Source organism: Erithacus rubecula (genome assembly GCF_903797595.1).
Source record: "Erithacus rubecula genome assembly, contig: SUPER_Z_unloc_2, whole genome shotgun sequence".
Taxonomy (NCBI): domain Eukaryota; kingdom Metazoa; phylum Chordata; class Aves; order Passeriformes; family Muscicapidae; genus Erithacus; species Erithacus rubecula.
The window spans coordinates 5,793,334-5,814,171 of NW_027635860.1; the positions used below are offsets into that span (position 1 = coordinate 5,793,334).

The 20,838-nt window shown below is 39.5% G+C and overlaps 1 protein-coding gene across 1 annotated transcript in view; it reads right to left on the reverse strand.

The window, feature by feature from the left end:
• The window catches only part of LOC306814675 (DNA excision repair protein ERCC-6-like 2), a gene marked incomplete at its 3' end in the record, with an annotated part of 32,327 nt that extends 17,000 nt beyond the window's left edge, over nucleotides 1-15,327 (reverse strand). The window contains exons 1-7 of the mRNA XM_079330960.1: nucleotides 15,034-15,327; nucleotides 12,127-12,551; nucleotides 7,919-8,038; nucleotides 6,287-6,480; nucleotides 3,622-3,783; nucleotides 2,276-2,483; nucleotides 724-864 (exon numbers count right to left, since the gene is read on the reverse strand). Coding sequence (XP_079187086.1) covers nucleotides 724-864; nucleotides 2,276-2,483; nucleotides 3,622-3,783; nucleotides 6,287-6,480; nucleotides 7,919-8,038; nucleotides 12,127-12,551; nucleotides 15,034-15,055 — 1,272 coding nt within the window. The 5' untranslated portion in view covers nucleotides 15,056-15,327. The remainder of the gene's footprint in view (nucleotides 1-723; nucleotides 865-2,275; nucleotides 2,484-3,621; nucleotides 3,784-6,286; nucleotides 6,481-7,918; nucleotides 8,039-12,126; nucleotides 12,552-15,033) is intronic.
• Between the last annotated feature and the right edge of the window lie 5,511 nt (nucleotides 15,328-20,838).

Here is a 20,838-nt window from a genome sequence, read left to right on the forward strand (position 1 = left end):
GGAAAAAAACACAAAACACTACAGAAAGAACCAGAACAGGCCAGAGAGATTAAAGGCAGAAAAAACCATGTGACATATGCTTAAAACGTTTAAAAGATTTGCTTAATCTGAGCCCACTGAGAGAGGTAGGCAAAACAAATACAAAGCTAGACTAATCAAGGTTTAAAGAAGTCTAGAGAAGACTGAAGAAATCTGCAAAGCTGTTACTCATGGACAAAGTTTGGCTTGTGCTCTGTGGCTGCTGTTCTCCCCTCATGAAGCAAGACAAAGTGAATTTTTAACAGCACAGAAAAGCACAACTGCAGTTAGAACACAATGAACGGCCCAGACAAACTGCTGAGTTCAGGGTGCCCCCCATTTGCAGCTCCTGCACAAACCATCTAAGGCACCTGGTAGCAGCATGCCTGACATATACTGAACATCCCAATGCAGTACCCTTGCCAATATCAACTAAATTACAGGTGCATTTATTAATACAAAAGGTCTAGAATTTACTGCATAAGTAACAATCACCTGCTCAGGGCATACAACGCAGTTTTACAGTAACCCCAAAGTGTCTAACTCCATCACATTGGGGATGTAGCTCCCACATTTCCAGTTGGGATTTCCTGAACAGATGGGCTGCAGCTAGGCAAACACTTCAATCAGCTCTTCATCAGCAGATCACCTCTGGAGAAATTCGGAAGATTAGCCCCTAAAATCCAAACAGTGTCAAGTTCTTACTTTGTAACAACAGTTCTTCCTTTTCCGGCCACTGTTGCAGCTACAGGGCTCTCCTGCTCTTAACACCAAGGTTACATCATCCGTCTCTAGCACAGCCTGGTACACCGCTTTCTGGAATTCAGTTAGGGAACAAAACACCATCTGCCAAAGAGAAAACACAAGAAGCATTACCACGTGCAGCACACAATGAAAGGCAAAAAAGCCCCACTGCATCAAAAAATACAAATCACAGATCACTGAAAATAAAGCAGAAATAAATATTACACTTGCTCAAATAGTTACAGGAAATTATCCTACCAAATGAAAAAAAATGTGGACCTTGACACCAAAAGAGCATGAAACTATAGCCAAAATGTATGCATACTTACTTTATTCCACCTCAAAACTCTACAAAGTATATCAATATTAATCTATAAGAACCTGCTGTTATTTTGCTCAAAAGTTTTAAATATGACTTCTGTGAAAGGAGTAAGATGAGGAAGGAAAAGTGAGAGAAGTAAATGCATAATGTTAATTACAGATTTCTCTCTGTTTTTCAAGGTGCTTAGTTTATCCTTTCTTTCCCCTTTTTAGGCATTAGCTGTTGTAGGGCACTACTGCAAGCGGGACAAACAGAATAAACAATGAGAATGCAAGGATCTATACAGTGCTATGGCCAAAACTCTGATCCCTCTTCTTAAAGACCATGGGTGGCATCTCCATGACATCTTTAGTCTTAAGCAGCAGGAGACAGAAATCCCAAGATCATTCCTTAACCTACGCTATCCACACAGTAGCAGCACCATGCTGAGCTATAACAATGCAGCAGTAACTTGAACATATACTCACATTAACAAGATAATGAAAAGAATAAAACCTGCTAGATTCAGAAAAGAGACTGAGTCGTGTTTGTGTTAATCTTTCCTTCAGAAGACAGCCTAGATGACATTATTATAATCTAAGGATGAAGAAAAAATACCAAATTTTGAAAATAAAACCATCTGCAAATTTACGTATTTGTCAACTCAGAAGAAAAGACATAGCAGAACTCTTAGCTATATCAATACAATATTATCACTTCATATAATATTTACAATTGGAGATGAACAGGATTACAGACCTATCACAGAATCAGCTTGTCTTAGATTTTTTCTCTTATTCCAGGATTGAAAATGAGGAAGTTAAAAACACAGTGTTACATACACAAAGTGTCAAGATGTAAATTCAAAAGTTCTGCATAGAATTTCAAGAAATTTACATATATTGCTTCAGGCTTGCAGAGATAAGGACAAAAACATACATAAAACAGATGTGTAAATCACTAGTCAGAAGAGTAGCTGAGCATTTTCATGCTTGATTAACTCCATTTCAATGTGCAATCATAGTAATTATGTGAACAAAGCACATTACTTCAAGTGCACTTTTTCCAAGGCTATGGATTCTTCTTAAGTTAATAAGATGAAGAGAAAACCATAAAATACAGACATGATGCAAGAGAGAAAACATAGCAAGAAAACAAAAAAAAAGAGATACATTCATGAGCATTGTATTTGAAATGTGAAGGCCCTCTTACTCGATCTTCCTTTTTTGGCAACTGATCACTGATAAGCGCTTTGGTACGTCTCAGAAACCAGCCAGACATTTTTCTTGCCAGCTTCACCATGGCCTTACGACCTGTTGCTAGCTCTCTTTTAGTTGCAGTGTGCCTCTGGCCATGCTCCACTGGATCAGAAAATTTCTTCTTGAAATGTACTTCGCTACCTAGAAGTCCTGGCACAGCCCTATTAAAAAACAAAAGGGTATGGGGGATTGATTCACTGATTTAAAGTATACCATAATTTTTTTATCTGGCTTAAAGTAGTAGTCACTAGAGAAACTACTAAAAATTTCAAAAAGTATAAATAGAAACATATACTATTCTAAAACATGCCATTTTTCATTTGTTTTCTGTGATTCTCAAATGCTAAGACATACCCCTTAGGAAAAGGGTTGCAATCTCAAGAAAAAAAAGTTTAGCAGAACAACAGAAATCACAAGTATACAGAAGCTCTAAACTACAAGGTTGCTAGTACTGAGGAGCCGAAACTGGAAGCTAAGCAGTCATGTTTTCAAATTTTACTAATTTTATGAAAACAAAATATGCAGATACTATAATTAATTAAATAAAATACTGAGAAACTCAATAGTAAAAAGAATTCAGTAATTGTTGGCAGCATTACATGTTGGAACAATTTACTAATAATATCAGCATAGTTTTAATTAACCAGATGCAACACTAAGCTTAAAACATTCCTCCAGCTATTTTTGTTCTGTATATCCTTTTGTTTAAAGTATGTTTTCTTTGCTCTTCATCTGCAAAGCATTCCCAGGAGGTTTAGATTTGTATCTATGGTCAGTTGCACCTCTCCTTGACCATTAAAAGCTTTACTGGCTGTTACTTTTCAAATATGAGCACTTGTGCATTTTGGAAAAAAAAGCAAAACATTATTACTTTCATCTTCTAAATAGGTCAGAATGACCTGCACATACTGGACAGAACAAAGGCCCTATGTTGGTCAAAGCTGTGCAATGATTCCCTATCTACAGGGTGAAGGACAGAAGAAAAAGAGAGTGTCCTTAAGAAAAAAAACTAAAAAGGTAATATGGGATGTGGAAGAAAAATAATTTTAACTGCTTCCCAAATTCCCCAAAGAAGCCAGCTGAGATGAACTCCAAATGTACTAAGTAACCATAAAATACCAGGAGCTTACCTTCCTAGAAAGTTATATTCTCAAAAAAAACTAGGTGTTTGAGGTTGAGAGTTGTGTGTTGTTGCTATTTTATTACACAGATGGGCCCACATCACCCAGTCCTGTCCCAAACTCACTGCACAGTTAACATACAAAAGTGTATAAGCATAAAAGAAAATATTTTATTTACCAGTCCATAACACACCAAAGTTCCTTCATATTGTTTTGAAGAATGGTTCCAGTAAGACCTATGCGAACACTGCATTTTAAGGACTTCATGGTTTGAGTTATTTGAGCCTTTGGATTCTTGATTCTATGTGCTTCATCCACTATCACAGCAGACCACTCTACACTGCAGATTAAAAACAGATTTCATTAATTTACATTACTTGTCCCACATACAAAAAATTAAATCAGCCACAAAAATAGCTGTGATGGCACTATAACACATCATTATTGATTTCCTTGGTTTTTTGTATTACATCCCTCCATTTATTTATATTGTTTTTTAGCAAAATTCAATTAGGAGAGTTGAATATAATGGCTAAACTGTATCACCAAATAAATTAGCTACTTTTACCTGTATCAAAAGCTTCCTGTGAAGAAAGCAGCTTTCAATCCGTAAAGCCAATGAATCCAGCACATCTCACTAAAATTAACTCCATAATTAAGATTTACAAAAAATAAGCAAATGCCTGAAAGTAAACTACTTAAATACACTTAACATACGTATGTTTCATTTTCCCAACAAATATTATCCCATGCAACTACCACTGAACTGAAAACATTTCAATCTGCATGGTCTTCTACAAGAAAGTATCACTCAAGAGTATCTATACAACACCAATATAGCAGAGGAATTTCAATATTTTGGGATTGTGATGAGAACGAACATATCTATAAGCAGTGACCAAAAGATATTTCGGAGTCAGTTCAAGAATAATACTTAGGGGTAGAATGACCTGTATACTGTGGTAATAATAAAAAATTTCTTCAAGTCCCTAGGAAGAGATTTACTAACTTGTGAGTTCACTTCATATACGTGAATATTTTAGCAAACAACTATATCCAGCTTAATAAGCAGCAAATATCCAGCAAAAAGCTGAAACAGACGTGTAGAGATGTTTAGTATAAAGCCTGTCTCCTGAGCAAGCTGCATTCAGATCACTAATGAAGGCTGATCTTTGGGCATTTTTGCTACCCACTAAATACATTTGTTCCTACCTCCTCAAAATATGCTAAATATTGGAGTTTCTGAAAAGTCTAACAGATGTTCATATCCTAGCTCCTTCCACTTAAATCTCTCATACTGATCTACATGTATAACTGAGCATATGTATTCTTATTCCTGATAGCTGATTATTTAAGAGCAGCTTTTGAGGCCAATCCATCACTGCAGTGAAGCAAGACACAAAGCTTCTTCTTGGTGTCAAGATCATAGGCTCGTTCAGTCACATCCTCTGCAGAAATAGTTTGGTAAATCTGTGTGCTGAAGAAATGCATTTGCAGGCAGTCACCTGCAAGTGATGTGCAAGTCACATCAGCTCTGCTCCACATGCACCTACTTCCTGACCACAGTCAGATCACAGATCAAGCACGAAGAGTTCCTCAAAAAGAACACAAATAGTTAGGGGCCTGATAACAAAACTATTTTACTCTTCTATTTCTCTGCTCTCTGTACTTCAGACCTGAGAACAGAGATGAAGATGTGATTGTTTTGATGATGGATCTCCAGACAACTAGGATACTCTCTGGCACCTGGACCTTTCCCAACACCCAAAATGCCAAGATCTGCACATTCACTTATACCAGCTGCTGAGGGCAAGCTGCTACCACCAGCCATCAGCACAACTCATACCCTACTTCCAGGATGACACAACAGAAAATAATATCTAGAATTTCTTTCTAGGAGAAATATGTGGATTTAAATCTCAAAGCTTTTAGGGCTCAATAATTCTGTCAAGCTGGTGAAAAGAGCATATAACAAGGAAAATACCTTTTTGAACATTTGCTAAAATTTCCAGGTTACCAGCAAAGATCGGTTTTATGGGAACAACTCGAACACTGCTACCAAGAGTCCCATTACAAAGACATTAAGTCTGAGATGGAATTAGTTTTCCCACAGCAGCTCTCAGAGGTCTGAGGGTAGCTGGGAAGGTGGTGTTAACACACCAGTGCTTTGGTGACTGCTGGGCAGTGCTGGCAGAGCATCAGTGCTGTCTCTCATTCCCACCACATCAGTAGACTGGGAATGGGTAAGAGCCTGGGAGGGGACAAAACTCAGCCAACTGACCCAAACTGACCAAAGGAAAAACTCATCCCAGACGGTATCAGCTCAGATATAAAAGCTAAGGAAAAGAGGAGGAATGGAGCATTTGTTATTTATGATGTCTGCCTTCCAGAGCAGCTGCTACGTGTGCAGAAGCCCTGCTTCCAAGGAAGTGGCTCAACACTGCTAGCTGATGGAAAGAAGAAAATAAACCTTTTTTCACCTCTTTGGTGAAAAGATCTATGGCACACATAGATCTTTGCTATTGCTTTAGTAAACTGCCTTATCTCAGCTAAAGAGCTGGTTTTTATCCTAATTTCTCTTCCCTGTCCAGCTGACAAGGGGACTGATAGAGTGGCTTGATGGGAACCTGATATCCAGCCAAGGTCAACCCACTAGAACTGTTTAATTTATTTAACAATTAAATTCTGTCGTACAGGATAAAGTCAATAATAAAGGAACTCTTCTCTGCAGCATAGTGAGTCAATGGATTTAACAGTAAATATATTACACAGAAACAAATCCTTGAAAAGAACCATTAGACAATTAAAATCCAGTGTGTGAAAAAACACATTGAAACTATTACCTGTTAAATTCATCCAAATACAGGCGGAGCATCTCATATGTTGTAAGGGCAACTTCACATTTCCCTTGTTTGATGCGACTCATGTCATCATCCTTTTTACTGCCATGTAAGACAGAGACCTTAAAGTATCCCCATGTGTCTAACTCATCCTTCCAATTGTACAGCACTGAAAGAGGGGCCACTATGAGAAAAGTCTGAAAACAAATATATATAACAGTATCACTTGAAAAACTACAACATAGCAATTTCTCAAAAACTGAAGTCATTATCTTGACTGTTTTACTGCTCTGAGCAGCTTGACTGTTTAATTCTGTCATTTGAAAGGATGTATGGAAAATATATGAAGTTAATTTCAATTCAAAACCAATCAACTTGTATATAATACAGCAGGAAAATACCATAATACTAAAATTAAATAGTAAAAAGCAGCACTTACTCAAATTATACTCTAAGAACTGCAGTAAGAGGTGAAACTCTATCATTTTGCTTTGTTACACCATCTGTATACCATCAAATGTTTTACAAATGAAGAAAATAAAAGCATGAAAAGGATAAGCAGCTTCCTCAAATCCACAAGTCTAGTCATCATGTGACTTGAAAACAAATACTCCTGAAAAGGGTTAAAAAAATTAGGACAGTTCACACAATTAATTTAATATCACAGGATAATAAAATCTATAAGGTTGAAAGTGACCTTGGGACATTTTCAACCCAACTTTATAGTAAAAGCAGTGGCAACACTGACTTCAAAGCTAGGCTTTCCCAACTAAGGTCTTAAAAACCCCATAAAGATGGAAGGGGTCTACAACCTCTCTGTGACCTGTTTCAACATTAACTGTCCTCAAAGTGACATTCTTCTCTTATTCTTAGTCAGAAGCATTCCTGTTTCTTTGCACTTAAAGGGCTACCCCTTTACCCCTTCCTCTCAACTTGTATTACCTGAGGAGCACATATCCATCATTCACAGAGCTACAGTCATGTGACACATTATGCCAGTCAAATTCTCAAACTACTCCAGCAAAATAAAAACAACAATGGAAAACAGAAATCATATGGTAATGGGTAAAATTAAAATGATCTTCAGATTTATCTTATTCGCATAGAACTTTTACATGTACCTTTTATCTGCTGTCACAGTATTTGATTATCTAGATTATCAGCCAGACACACTTCCGACATTAAGACAGCCAATCAAGAATATACAGGAGGTCACAAGACTATCAGCAATACATTTCCAAACATATGGATTTATCTTAATTAAATATCCTGTTATTATAGATATACATGTTTTTTTTACTTTAAAAATATTGTCACACAACACTAATTTTCTAATCACTGACATGGGCTTTTCAATGTATTTTAGCCACAAATCAAACCCAGACACCTCAAAATGTTTTCTGTTAGTGCAGATGAACAGTAGTACCATTAGACAATAACAGCTAGAGAGAGAGGGCATTATGACAGTCTGGTAAACTGAAGGCTTCCCAGAAAGTACTAGGAAAGGCATGAAATCCTACTTCGGCAGCTGAATTTTAAAAATTAATGTACATAAACTCCTAGAACAAACAAACAGACAAATCTGAGTACTGCCTTTCATGAAAATCCTTAAGATAGTATCACTAAAAGTTGTACCTTCTTGGGGTTACAATCTGAGTCCTTTTTCATTGTCCTCAGTAAAAATTCCGGCATATTATTTTCAATATCCTCATGTGTTCCCTTTTTGTGCAACACTGCAGCCAAAAATGAAATGACCTTGAGAAAGAAAACAACTCTCAGTGACTAGGTACAGTAAGAAATTGAATGAATTCCACAAAAAATAAACATTTAGGACAAAATCCTGGACAGGACTTCAGAAGGTGGTTCGCTGGGGAGAGATTTTTTCTGGAGGGTGCAGGTAGGTGATGTTTGTTGGTTTTAAAGAAATTTGGTTTTAAAATCAGACCCCTCCATCCCTTGGATTCCCAAGAATTCCTTGAATTAATGATAAGAGCAATTAATTGCCTGTCTCACTCCTTTATTCTTTAAGTGGAAAAGTCACAAAAATACACAAGAGACAGAGTATGAATGAACCAGGAAAAAACAGAGATGATGTTTGTCTTGCAACTCTCCCGCTTTTCAGGGTACTTGGAATTTCAGATGAGAAAATAAAAGGATCAGATATCCTCTAACTATCCTCTCAATGTTATTTCTGCAAAAGGAAGAAGAGGCTTATACTAAAGGAATGGTTTTTAGTAATATGCCTTTTTCTGTATGTTCCATTCCTTCAAATTCCTGTTGTTGACATCAAAATCACATTTTTTTCTTTTGTGCTATATTCTCCCATCTGCCTCAAACCACTCAAGGTGGTTATGAGAATATATTTATTACAATACACCACAGCAAGAACAAACATCCCAGCACAGGATATTCCAAATGCCTCCTATCATAATCCAAAACAGGAAGAAAGCAGAAAAATATCTGGCCAGAACACACAAATCCAAAATGCACTTGGGATAAATGGTATCCATGGATGAAGCAGCAGCAAGGACCAGATGCATCATCAGGGAAGTGCCCTTTTTTTGAAAACTCAACAGGCCCCTTTCATTCAGAGCATCCAGCTCCAGCTACTTCCTTTTTTCCAGCTGCTACACAGCTGCTCATAGTGGGACAGAGATAAAGCTACTAACTGCTGATTTCCCAAAAAAAACCTTTCTCCCTCTAATATGAGTCAGGAGAGCAGGAGTGCAGAAAAAACACCTGCCTGAAAAGAATAATTAGATGGACAGAATAGAGAAGAAATTCCATGATATGTATGACCACAAAGTGAAAGAAAGGTATGTAGAATCAAAGCAACCCAAGCATTTTTATATATAATATCTCATAAAGAGAGGTCAAGATGAACTGCCAGTTTGCATATGTTGTTTAACTAATGACTTGTACTTTTTTTTCTTTTTTTAATCCTTTGAGAATTAGAATCAAATTCAACTCAATAACAAATCTCCGCATCTTTTCCACATTCTTCAGTCTTGGAAGAATTTGTATCACAAATTTCTAAAAATAGCAAAGGCAGAGAAACAGCTACTCATTATCACAAATCTTTGGCTCTTCTAGATAAAGCAAGAAGCAACCTAAATGCTTTGACAGCAAACTAGTAAAATCACACTAAGAAACAACATTATTCTATTTGCCTTGACCTAAACTTCAGCTTGATATAAATGAACCATACAGTCAGGGCATTAAAAGCAAAAAATCAATTCAGAAGTACAAAGAACACTAAAATTCAAAGGATTTCTTCTCATGAATCATCCTCTAATTCAGAAACAGTGAGCTTCAGCCAACTTACAAGCACAAGGCAACTTTTCTCTACGACTATAGCAGTTGTTCAATGAAGTTTTGCTATATTTTTTCATACGTACTAACCTTTTCTAAACAAGTGAATTCTACCATTTTACTTCATATCCACTGAACTGTCTTTCACATGCTGAACTTGAACACTGTGTTTTATAAAAAATACACAAGATCACAGAACCATAAAATGATAAGAGTTGGAAGAAACCTTGCAAGATCATGTAGCTCCAATATCTGCAATGGGCAATGCCATCCACTAGACCAGATTGCTCAGGCTCCCATCCAACCTAGCCTTGAACACAAAGGTTACTGGAAGGCCACAGTGAGGTCCCCCAAGAGCCTTCTCCAGTCTGAACTGCCCCAAATCCCTCCGCCCCTGTTCATAGGAGAGAGCATCTATCCCTTGTGCCTACCTTGTGGCTTCCTCTGGACCTACTCTAACAGGTTCACATCCCTCCTGTGCTGGGGACCCCCAGAGCTGGATGCAGTGTCCCAGGTACAGTCTCAGAGGAGTGGAGCAGAGGGAGCTCTCTTGACCTGCTGGACATGCTGCTTTGCATACACCTCTAGGCAGCAAATGCACTGTTGGCTCATGTCCAGCTCTTCACCCTCAAGAATCCCCCAGTCCATCTTGTAAGGGCTGCTTTCTACAACTACTCCCCATTTGTGCTCATGTCTGGGACTGCCCAAGGTGCAGGCACCTTGCACTTGGATTTGTTGAACTTCACAAGGTTATCATGGGCCCAATTCTCAAGCTTGTCCTGGTCCCTTTGGATGGCATCCCTTCCTTCTGTTGTGTCAACTGCACTGCTCAGATTTGTCATTTGGAAACTTGCTGAGGTGCACACTGTCTGTGTCATTGAAGCAGACACTGCAGAACCTGTCCCAAAACAGAGCCTGAGGGACATCACTCATCACCAGCCTCCATCTCAACACAGAGGCATTGAACACAACTCTCTGGCTGCATCCAGCCAACCAGCCAATCCCTTATCCATTGCACTGTCCATCCATCAAATCCACCCATCTCCAGTTTGGAGGTAAGGATGCCATGTGGAACCGTATCAAAGGCCCTACAGAAGCAGAGACATCCATCCATCTTCCTATATTGACCATTACCATCATCCCATTACCTAAGGTCACTGCCTCAGATCAGACTCGTCAACCTTTCTTTTCTGACCTATGTACTCACAGAATCCCTTCTTGATATTCTTCACATAAGATATTCTTTAAAATCTCTACCTTCCTTCTGAAAACTTGACACAGATTTTAAAAAGTAACCATAGGATGTAAATTCCACATAGGAACTCACTGTCACTATGTAATAAATATGCCTAGAGAATCAGCTCTGAGATTCAAAAATGCAAGATGCAATCAAGACAAGTAAATTTAGTTCCCCCCACACCCTCCAAGTTTACTATTATCTTTCACATAGATAGATAGACAGATATTACTACATGAAATCAGATTATCTGCAGTTCTGAGTCGAAACAGTCTTCCATGACAACTGAGTTCTCCAACTACCGTATACAATAACCATGGCCATGCTTAAAATAAATTCAGTTTAGTATTAATAAGCATCTGTTAAAAGAGCATCATCAGTTATGTATACAAATACATGATACACCTCCAAATGCTCTATGCAGAGTTTTGACAGCTCTGATCAGCCACTCCTCTTGTTAAGTTTGCTACAGAACACTTATCTGTGCTAAAAGGTATTTGTCAACATTCTCCTAAATGGCAACAGATACCACAGTCAATACCTGTCAGTGAAGGAATGAGCTTATATTGGACACATGGAGCAAGAGAAAAGAGAGTGGGACAAAGATTATCCTCCACAGAACTCAAACTGCTAACTTTAAATCAGAAAGACTACAGAGAATTTCCACACATAAAAATACCTTAATTATAGTAAAATAACTTCTAAAAAGTGAAAGAATATGTAATTTAGGTCACAGAAATTCGAAGCATAATGAAAAAATCCAGCAATATTTTGTCCTCTCATCAGTCTGCATCAAGATGCATTTCCAAAAGAGTGATAGAAGTAGCATGGAATACTAAAGCACTATTTTCAGAGATGGGAGTAAAACTGTCAGCTTTGCATTCCTAGAACAGTGAAACTATTTGTTTTCTGCAAAAAAGGAAAAAGGTATTTTAAATGCAAGAGCCAGATAAGGACCTGAAGTTCTTTCAGGGTACTCCAGTGCAAACTGCTTTAATGATTGGCAGGTAGCAATCCTCAAAGTAAATTCAACACGCTAACATTTTAATTATCACAATTACTCATGCTTATACTGAAAGGAGCCACGTCCCAGTTTTACGGCCTGTAAAGAGTAAGTCTTAAATCAACAACAGGCTCCTGGCTCTGAGTGCTATTCTGGACATCATGTCCTGCCTCATCCATCTCTGCAACAGCAGAAGGAAGTTTAAACTTCATAAATACAATGCTTTTTTAAAAAGATTTACAGATTCCAGAAAACACAATATTGACCCGCTGTAACAAGCAAAAAAAATACCTGTATTGTCTTTCCAAGGCCCATATCATCTCCAAGAATACACCCTCTTTTATTAGCATAATGTCTGTACAGAAACTGGGCTCCTTCCCTTTGATAGTCACGCAGGTATCTGTTAATTGTATATGGGATAGAATCACCATTGTCAGATAATTTAAAAGCAACTGCAGGAGATGGAAGATTTTGGTCAGGAAAATATGGCTTTTCCAGATCACCCTCATCAAATATTAAGCTTTTCCAAGATCCTCTACTGTCTTTGACTTTACAAAGTTTTGTTATTAGTATCTTCCTTTCTTCAGATTCCAAGAATGATACAACAGCAAATGATTTTCCATTCTTGTCCTTCTCAAGAGAAGTTATTGTTCCTTCATGAAGCTTTCCATTTTCAGAACAAGGGGCCAGGCATTTCTCCCCAATATGCCAATGGTCTATAAAAAAAAAAAACCAAACACAAATAGTGATAAACTGGTGTGATGTACAAAGTATTTACTTTCTATTCACTATTAAAACAATGGATGTAAATTTAGTTGACAAAATGCATACAACTTCATATGAAACACTTCATTGAAGGTAGCACTAGAATCAAAATAGCCTGAGCTAGACATAAAACTATAGCTTGCTCTAACACCACTATTTCAGAAATAGCAGGTGTATAGGAAAAAAAGCAAAATCCAGATTCCATTGCATTAAGTTTACACAGTGGCTTCACACAGCCAAACACAGCAGTATGTTATGAAGTGGGAAGACCTCACATCATACTGACAATGAAAAACAGAACAAAATACCTCTACTAGAAAAAACAAGGTCTTCACTCTTCACAGTAAAATAATAACATGCAAATAATGGCTGCGTACAAAGTTCTCCAAACCTGAACTGAGAGAAAAAGGGGTGATCATCTGAGTTTGCAGAACCAATTTCTAATCTTGTCCTGCTCAGTCATCCCAAAACAAGGAGATACATGATTCATCTCAGAACCTTTATTGTTTCTTATCTACTTGCTTTAATTCAGATACTTTTAAGAAAGTCATTATCAATTACTGTGAGAGGCACCTTTTTTTACAGGAAGGAGTGAGCCAGACAGAATCTTGCACCAGAGCAAGAATTCATCACTCCATAACCAGTGGTGGTATATGTTCCTGGACACATCAACCCAGACAGTTTACAGAGGTAAAGAAAAAAGTTCTGAAGGCAAGAAACTCCAGCTTCACCCATTTTAATATCTCTGTGTAAAAATTGCAGTAAGACTGGCTCTCCTCACCAAGTTCTGAGTGCCTGGAAGCATACACTTACAGGACTACTGTCCACAATCTATTACTTAAATCAATTATAACTACAATTAATTTATTAAATAGATTTAATTCTATACACTCAGAGAAATCAAAAGCACCCATGTAGCCAAGTTCACTATTCTGCAGCCAGCATTGGTTCTAAGTTGACATGTAGGAAACAATAAAAATAGTACAAGCCTACAAAACACCGTAATTCTGAAATTCTTTGGCCTCTAAAGTATCCTTTTAGTTACAGAGATTACACGGGCCAGGTGGCCCATGGGAGAGAGCAGACTGCTCTCTTTCAAGCAGCTCCACTCCCCTCTCAACACATGCAGATTCCCAGTATGGGCCTGCTCTGGATACCTGTCACGCTTCTGCCTGATATGAACACAAATCCAAAGACCTAAACTGATGGCCCACCAGTTCTTACACTAACAAGGTCATAAACCACAGCCTCTCCATTCAATCCACCATTTTGCAGATGTCTTTAATGCCCCCATCATCTTTATTTGGAGTTCAGCCCCATACCTTGGGACTTGCTACATAAGCTGCTCCAAGACCTTCAGCCATTCCCTCAGATATTCTCAAAGACATGAAGTTCAAATGTAACCTTTTGAGGCTAGGGTGAAGTACAGGCTATACTGTCAACAAATCATACATAACTAATTCTTAAAGTTCATGGAATTTGTAAGCATTTCTCATCTCAATGCAAAAAGATGAGCACACTAACTTCTCCCAGAAGCATTCTTTCCACAATTTCATGAGAGCAGGAACCAAAACTGAAAAACTGAAACCAGTTATGTACAGCACACTGTTAAATATGCAAATAAAAGTTTAAACAGCAGAGAACTTCTGCTAATTCCTTTTTTTTTTTCACAGTAGTGAATGGACACGCATGTTTAAAGGCTCTCAAATCCATGATTTAATATAGAGGTTTTGTTTTTAACGAAGCATCTACTTGAGGCTAAGGAGTAGTAAATGACTTATCACAACTAGAGTTCAGGGGCAAGGTGGAATAAATTACACTGGGCAATAGTTCTGGTGTTACTAAGCTCCAAACCTAGGGAGAAGTAGGGAACAGAATGAGAAAAAGGCTAAGACATAAAATGGTATAAAGGATACCATTGCTTACAAAAGGCCAGAAAATAATGCTGCTAAAGCCAAAGCGTGAACTGCTTACTTTAACTAGCCTGATTCACCAAGTTCTTGGCTTTTGAATGAGAACTGTAATTTATGTGGACCACTGTCTTTAAAAACAAAAACAAAAAAAAATCTCGTATGACTTCCTAGCATGGGTACAGTGCACTTGCCATCAATGATAAAAGCTGTCATTTAAGACGCTTGCCTGTACTCACCCCTCTTACCGCAGGTGGGAAAAGTGTGCCACTGTCAACATCAACCGGGAATCCCATCATCGTGGGAATGGCGTCCTGTCACACACCAGTTCCTTTCAACCACTACTCCTCTGTGGAATTATGACGAATGCTCTCTAACTAGTGAGGGTTGACCATTTAATGTAGAGTGTAAGGTTTTGTTTTCCCTTCGTTTTTCTTTTTATTTTTTATTTTACACTCTAATAAGTGACTGTAAAAACAAAATTCGAGGATATTGTAGAGCAAGACAGACGGAAGACGCTTACCTGGGACATCATCACCACACATTTTAACTTTTGGCCGTCCAAAGCCCGACGGGGCCCGCGGGCGGAGGCACCGGGGGCCGACGGGCACCGGTGCGCTGGGGACCCGCCGCCGCCGGGAGGGTCACGGCCGGGCGGGCGCCGAGGGAGCTCCCGGGGCGCCTCAGGGAAGGTCCCCGGGGCTGTTCCCGCTCCCGCACCGCGGGCAGCCCCGGGACAGCCGCAGCCGGGGACAGCCGAGCCTGCGGCCGCCGCCGCACCTCCGCCCCGCCCCGCCCGGCACCGGCGGCCGCCTGGGTATCGCGAGAAGTGCGCTGCCATGGTGCGCCGCGCTTACAGGCGCCGGCGGGCCGGCCGGAAGTATCGCGAGGTTTCCTGGCGGGGCGCGCGGGCTGCGGTGGGACTGATGTGGCGGCGGGGCCTGTCCTGCCTGATAGCGTTGTGTCGGGTTCTGGGCTCCTCAGAAGAAAAGAGTCTTGGAGCACGGAATAGGGGCCTTGGGAGCATTTCTCTTGTGAGAGCAGGCTGAAGGAACTGGGCCTGTTCAGTGTGGAGAAGAGATGTGTGAGAGGGGACCATCTCAAATGTGTATAAATATCTGAAGGGAGGGTGTCGGACGGTGGAGCCAGGCTCTTCTCAGTGGTGTGGAGCAGTAGGACAAAAAGAAATGCTGATGCACAAGCAAACTGATGCACGGAAGTTCCACCTTAAGATGAGGAGGAATTTTACTGTGGTGCGGATGACCATGCACTGGAACAGATTGTCCAGACGGGTTGTGGGGTCTCCGTCCCTGGAGATATTCCGGAACTCACAGGACACGATCCTGTGGAATGTGCCCCAGGCTGACCCTGCTTCCACAGGGAAGTTAGAGCAGATGACCCCCTGTGGTGCCATCTGACCTTACCTGTTCTGTGGTTCTGGGCAGCAGGGGGAAACAGATCTAAAGTTACTCTCTGTGAGAAGCTTGGGGAGGTGAGGAAGCAGGGCCAGCAGTGGTGCAGTGGAAGGCACAGTACAGAGCAGTCAGCTGCACAGGGGTCACGGTGCTGAGAGACAAAGATGGGACAGAGCAAAGAGGAAAAAGCAGAAGAGACCCATTTGTTTACTGCCATTCCACCTCCGTTCCTGAAGGCCGCTCTGCTTTCAGGAGAGCTGAACTGGACACAGTTACAACTTTTTGCGGATTAAGAGGCAGTCAGTAGCAATTATCCCGTTCTTGCTGAAAAAAGAATTGGGCCCCACCAAGAAATCTATCCGTATTGACTCATATCTCCATAACAATGCAATAAAGTGTTGCATGAAGGGTATGGCTTCCCAGATCCTTGCTATTGCTTTGACAAAATGCCTTCACATGCACTTAATAGTGCTATACTGATTTCACTTCTGAAACTTAAACACAAATGTGTAAGGAGCATGCAAGACCTGTTTTCAAATCAGCGTTGATTTTTAATGCAGAGCGCAGCAAATTTGGGATGATTTCTCCATTACTTTTAATTATCTTTCAACTTACATAATTTTGGTGAATTTTTAGAAGGGACTGAGCATTAGAAGTAAAAATCCTGGATCCTTTTGGCATGTACCACAAAATACTGTATAATGAGGATTGGTAGCTATTCAAAATTCTGAATCCTACAGTATTTTCAGAAGTAAGGCAGGACAGTAGATAGGGGTCTGCATGCTGTTTCTGCTTGCAGCAAACGTGCAAAAGGCTGCCTGTCTGCTCTAAGAGTAGTATAGACTTGCACAGCCTAGAGCAGCATTAAGTTGCTCTTTTAAGTTGTCTGCATTGGCCAGAGTTTTGTTCCAAAGGAGGTTGATGTAAGATGGGTGGTGTTTGCTCAGCCAGTTAAATGAGACTAGTAGGAATATAGCAAGCTTGAAAGCACTAACGACATTTGCTTCAACTATGAACTCCATGGATATTGAACACCACATACACTGCAGGAGGTTGTTCAGCAATAGAACATGAAATAGTACCAATGTTAATTATTTTAAAAACGTGTGTAGTCATGGATTCATTCCAAAGGAACACGACAAGAACTATGCCAACCACAAAAAATGCCCCCAAACTGAAAGGAATAGCATGCCAGGTTTTAAAATTCTCACAGAAGAAATACACGTAAACTGTACATCACCTCAGGTACCTAATAGACCTTGATCCTGAGAGCGTTTTTGAAAAAGGAGCAAGAATATAGGTTCTGATTCTAAGGAAGCTTTTAGACTGAATTCTGTTTGGAGATAAGTGCATGTTTATTCTACAAGGTTACATTTGACTCTTATTAAAGTGTTTGTGCTTAATAAGGACTCTGATGCAGGTTATTTTACAGTTCTGCTATTTTACAGTGACAAATTTGACATTATGACTTCACACTTCAATTTCTCTGATAAAAAAAGGCAGAAAAACTCTGCATACAGTTCGGTGATCCATTGTGCTTTTTTGTCAGTGGTAAGACCTCAGTGGCTTAGCTGGAAACAGAATTTGGGATGAGTTGCTATTACAGCTAGGGACATTCTTGCAGCTTTTCCATCCAGGACAGAGAACAAAGGGAGGAAAGCACCCTTATGAGAAATGGTTGACTGTGTGTCAATAAGTAGTTTTCTTTTTACCTTTAAGGTTTCTCTTGCCAACTATAAGCAGTTTCTGTATCTTTACTTCACTTTGAAGAAGAAGCTAGGAAACAAGCTGTCCCACTGTGACTAGGGTGTCTTTTGTGCAAATTCATTTCATAGAACTTCTTTCAATACCCATCTTTGGACTGGGGCCATAATGAAAATGTTTCCCAAGGCCAGAGAATCTTCAGCTCTGTCATGTATCTTTAAGGGCTTTTGGAATATGTAAGTGCTTTCAGGAATCTTTCTAGCACAAGTTAGAAGTTATTTTCTGGGATATCAAAAATATCTCACACCATGTTTCTTCAGGAAAAGGTTTGTAAAAGATTTCATTTTGAAAAGCTGTTGCCACTATTGAAAAGTTGAATATATCCAAACTCCATGTTAAAATTTGAACTCTGCTCGTATCTGACTTAGTTTAAATTTCATAAGAGAAATGTAAGGCTCAGATAACAACCAAAATGAATACTATAATGAGGATAAGCACTTTTTAAATATGTGCTAGATCCCTGAAAGCATTTCGTGTGTAACATTATGGCCTTCCTGTTCACTCTTCTTTGATAAAGAGTGGAGACAAATTAACTGATGTGCATCTAAAAAGGGCAGCTTAGTTACATTTACAGCATCCTCCACATCAGTATGTCTAAAAACAAAGCAAGACTGATTTTCAGATATGTTCAGTGTTTCAAAGCTTAACCCACAGAAAGTACAGGCACCTAGAATTCTTTTAAATGTCAGTTGTTTAATTCTATATTAGGAGAAAGAAGAGGTGATTCAGTTAATTGGCATTAATTAAGCAAGACAGCATTAAAAGTGCCACAGAGAAGAATTTTGTGGTGTGATATTCACTGAATTAACATTTTGGAAAGCCTTTTGTATCTTCAACGGTTTATTTGCTTCTGTATTTTAAACATTACCCATCAACAGTATTCAAGAAACTTTCAGAGTTCTTAATGAAAATGAGCCTGACAGGATGCTCTGAATCACATCCATACAGAGCAAAAAGCAGTGGAGTCCTGGTGTGCAGCTGCATCCTTGGATCACAGAGATGTGGAAGGGTAGCTCACACAGCTGAATGCCACAGTGGGCAGATGTGGGCAGGATTTAGAAAAGACAGGTCAGGACAGTAGGGAGCAGATTTGACCTTTAATGTCAAACAGCCACAGAGATATCTGGAGCTCTGCCTGGTGTATAGAGACTGTGAGATGTTGGAGTTCAGGATGTTAAAAGAAGAAAACAATGCAATTCAAGTAGCAGGATGATCAGCCTGAACTTCAGGAGTTTGCAGGCTTAGGGATTAGGGGAAAGCAGTATATGTTGTTTATCTTGATTTCAGCAGTGCCTTCACTTTTCTCCTGTAACATCCTCAAAATACAGACTGATGAAAATGGACTAGGTAAATGAGCGGTGAACTGATTGAAAACAGGCTGGTCTTCTGGACTTAAAGGAGTGTTATCAGCAGCACAAAATCCAGCTGCAATCCCATTGCTAGCAGATTATTTTGGAGGATGATACTGAGGCTAACTAATACTGGCCCTTAATGACTTGGGTGGTGGGACAGAGACCATCCTCAGCAAGCTTACAGATGACAGTCAGGAGGAGTGGTTAACAAACCAAATATTTGTGGTCCCACACAAGAGGGGCAGTGACGTGCAGGAAAGCAGGTAGGTAGTAATCTCATGATGTTCAACCAAGTCCCACACCAGTAGTCAAGTCACCTTGGGCAGCACAATGGACTGGAGGTTGACTAGTTGGAAAGCAGCTTTGCAGAAAAGGGCTTAAGGTCCTTATCCATGAACCAGCAATGCATCCAGCAGCATGAATAGTCAACAGTGTCTTGGGCTGTGCCAGGAAAAGCATTGCTCAGCAGCAGAAGGAAGGTGAGCCTTAGGTTAGTTCAGGTTAGAACACATCTGAAGTGCTGTGTACAGTTTATGGCTCCCCACAACAAGAAAAATGTGAAAATAGTGGAGAAAATACAAGGTCATGAAATTCAAGAGATTGGAATTTGAATTGGAACTGTGTAGTCTTGAGAAAAGTCTCGGGAGATCTTGTCTGTGCACAAGTAATTCACATGAGGGTATTAAAAGGATGTGTTCATCCTTTGCTCTGTGGTTCCCAGGGCAAGAGGGAACAGGTGCAAAGTGAAACAGGAAATTCTATTTAAAGATAAGGAAAAGCTTTTCAGCTGTGGCAGAACACAGTTTGTTACAGTTAGCTGAAAGAGGTAGAATCCATGTCCTTGAAGAGGGTCAAAACTCATCTGGACACAGGCCTCAGCAACCATCTTAAGGTGACTCTACTTGGAGTAGGCATAGTTGGGCTAGGTGTTCTCTAGGACCTTCTACTCTTGGTCTTTCTGACCAAGAGGAATTGACTGAGGAGTTGTGGAAGTCAAGCAGTTCTGGCTAGCTGCTTGTGCTATTATTTAAAAATTAAGAGCTGTAGATACCAGGCAGATTGCTTACATAGAATCCAGCTTGTCCTGTTGCCCAGTGCTATAAGATATGGCACCATTTCCAACCTACCTGTATGCATAATTCTCATCTTAACTTCTGGTTAATCTTAATAACTTAAAGATATTCAAGTCATTCCTCTCTTTTGCTTCCTCAATTGTAAAATAAAAGCCTGAAAATGCTAACTAAGGATGTTTGGAAATTCTGCGCACTTAAACATGTGCACAACCCATAAAAATAGATGACACCTTGATTGTTAACTCAGTGCGTCAGATATTCCTTATATTGTTAACTCATTCTCCCTCAAAAATACTCTGGCTAGTCCTAAATCTTACTAACTCTTAGAAGCCAGGGTAATATAATTCTTACAACTGTTGCAAAGTTGTCCTTTAAAGTTTGTCTGCCAGATGATGTGTTACTCAGCTTGAATAAACCTGAGAGGCTGATTCCGCAAGTGTTACAAAGTATTGATTCATTTCCTTTGAGTGTCTGGCTAAAGGGTGACTTGAGGAAAATGTAAAGTTTTGTTCTTAAATAAATATTGTATATAAATGGATCATGTCAGCAACACTCAGATTTCATGATTGCCTGGAGTGGGAACTGTATAATGAGACTTGTCAGCTCCACTGGATTTGTAGCAGGTATTGGTATAGAGCAGTTTTGAATGTTTCAGAAAAATCTGTTAACAGACTCATGGACCAGTCTCAGTTGTGCTCTGGGTCTGGTTAAATGAAATCAGCAT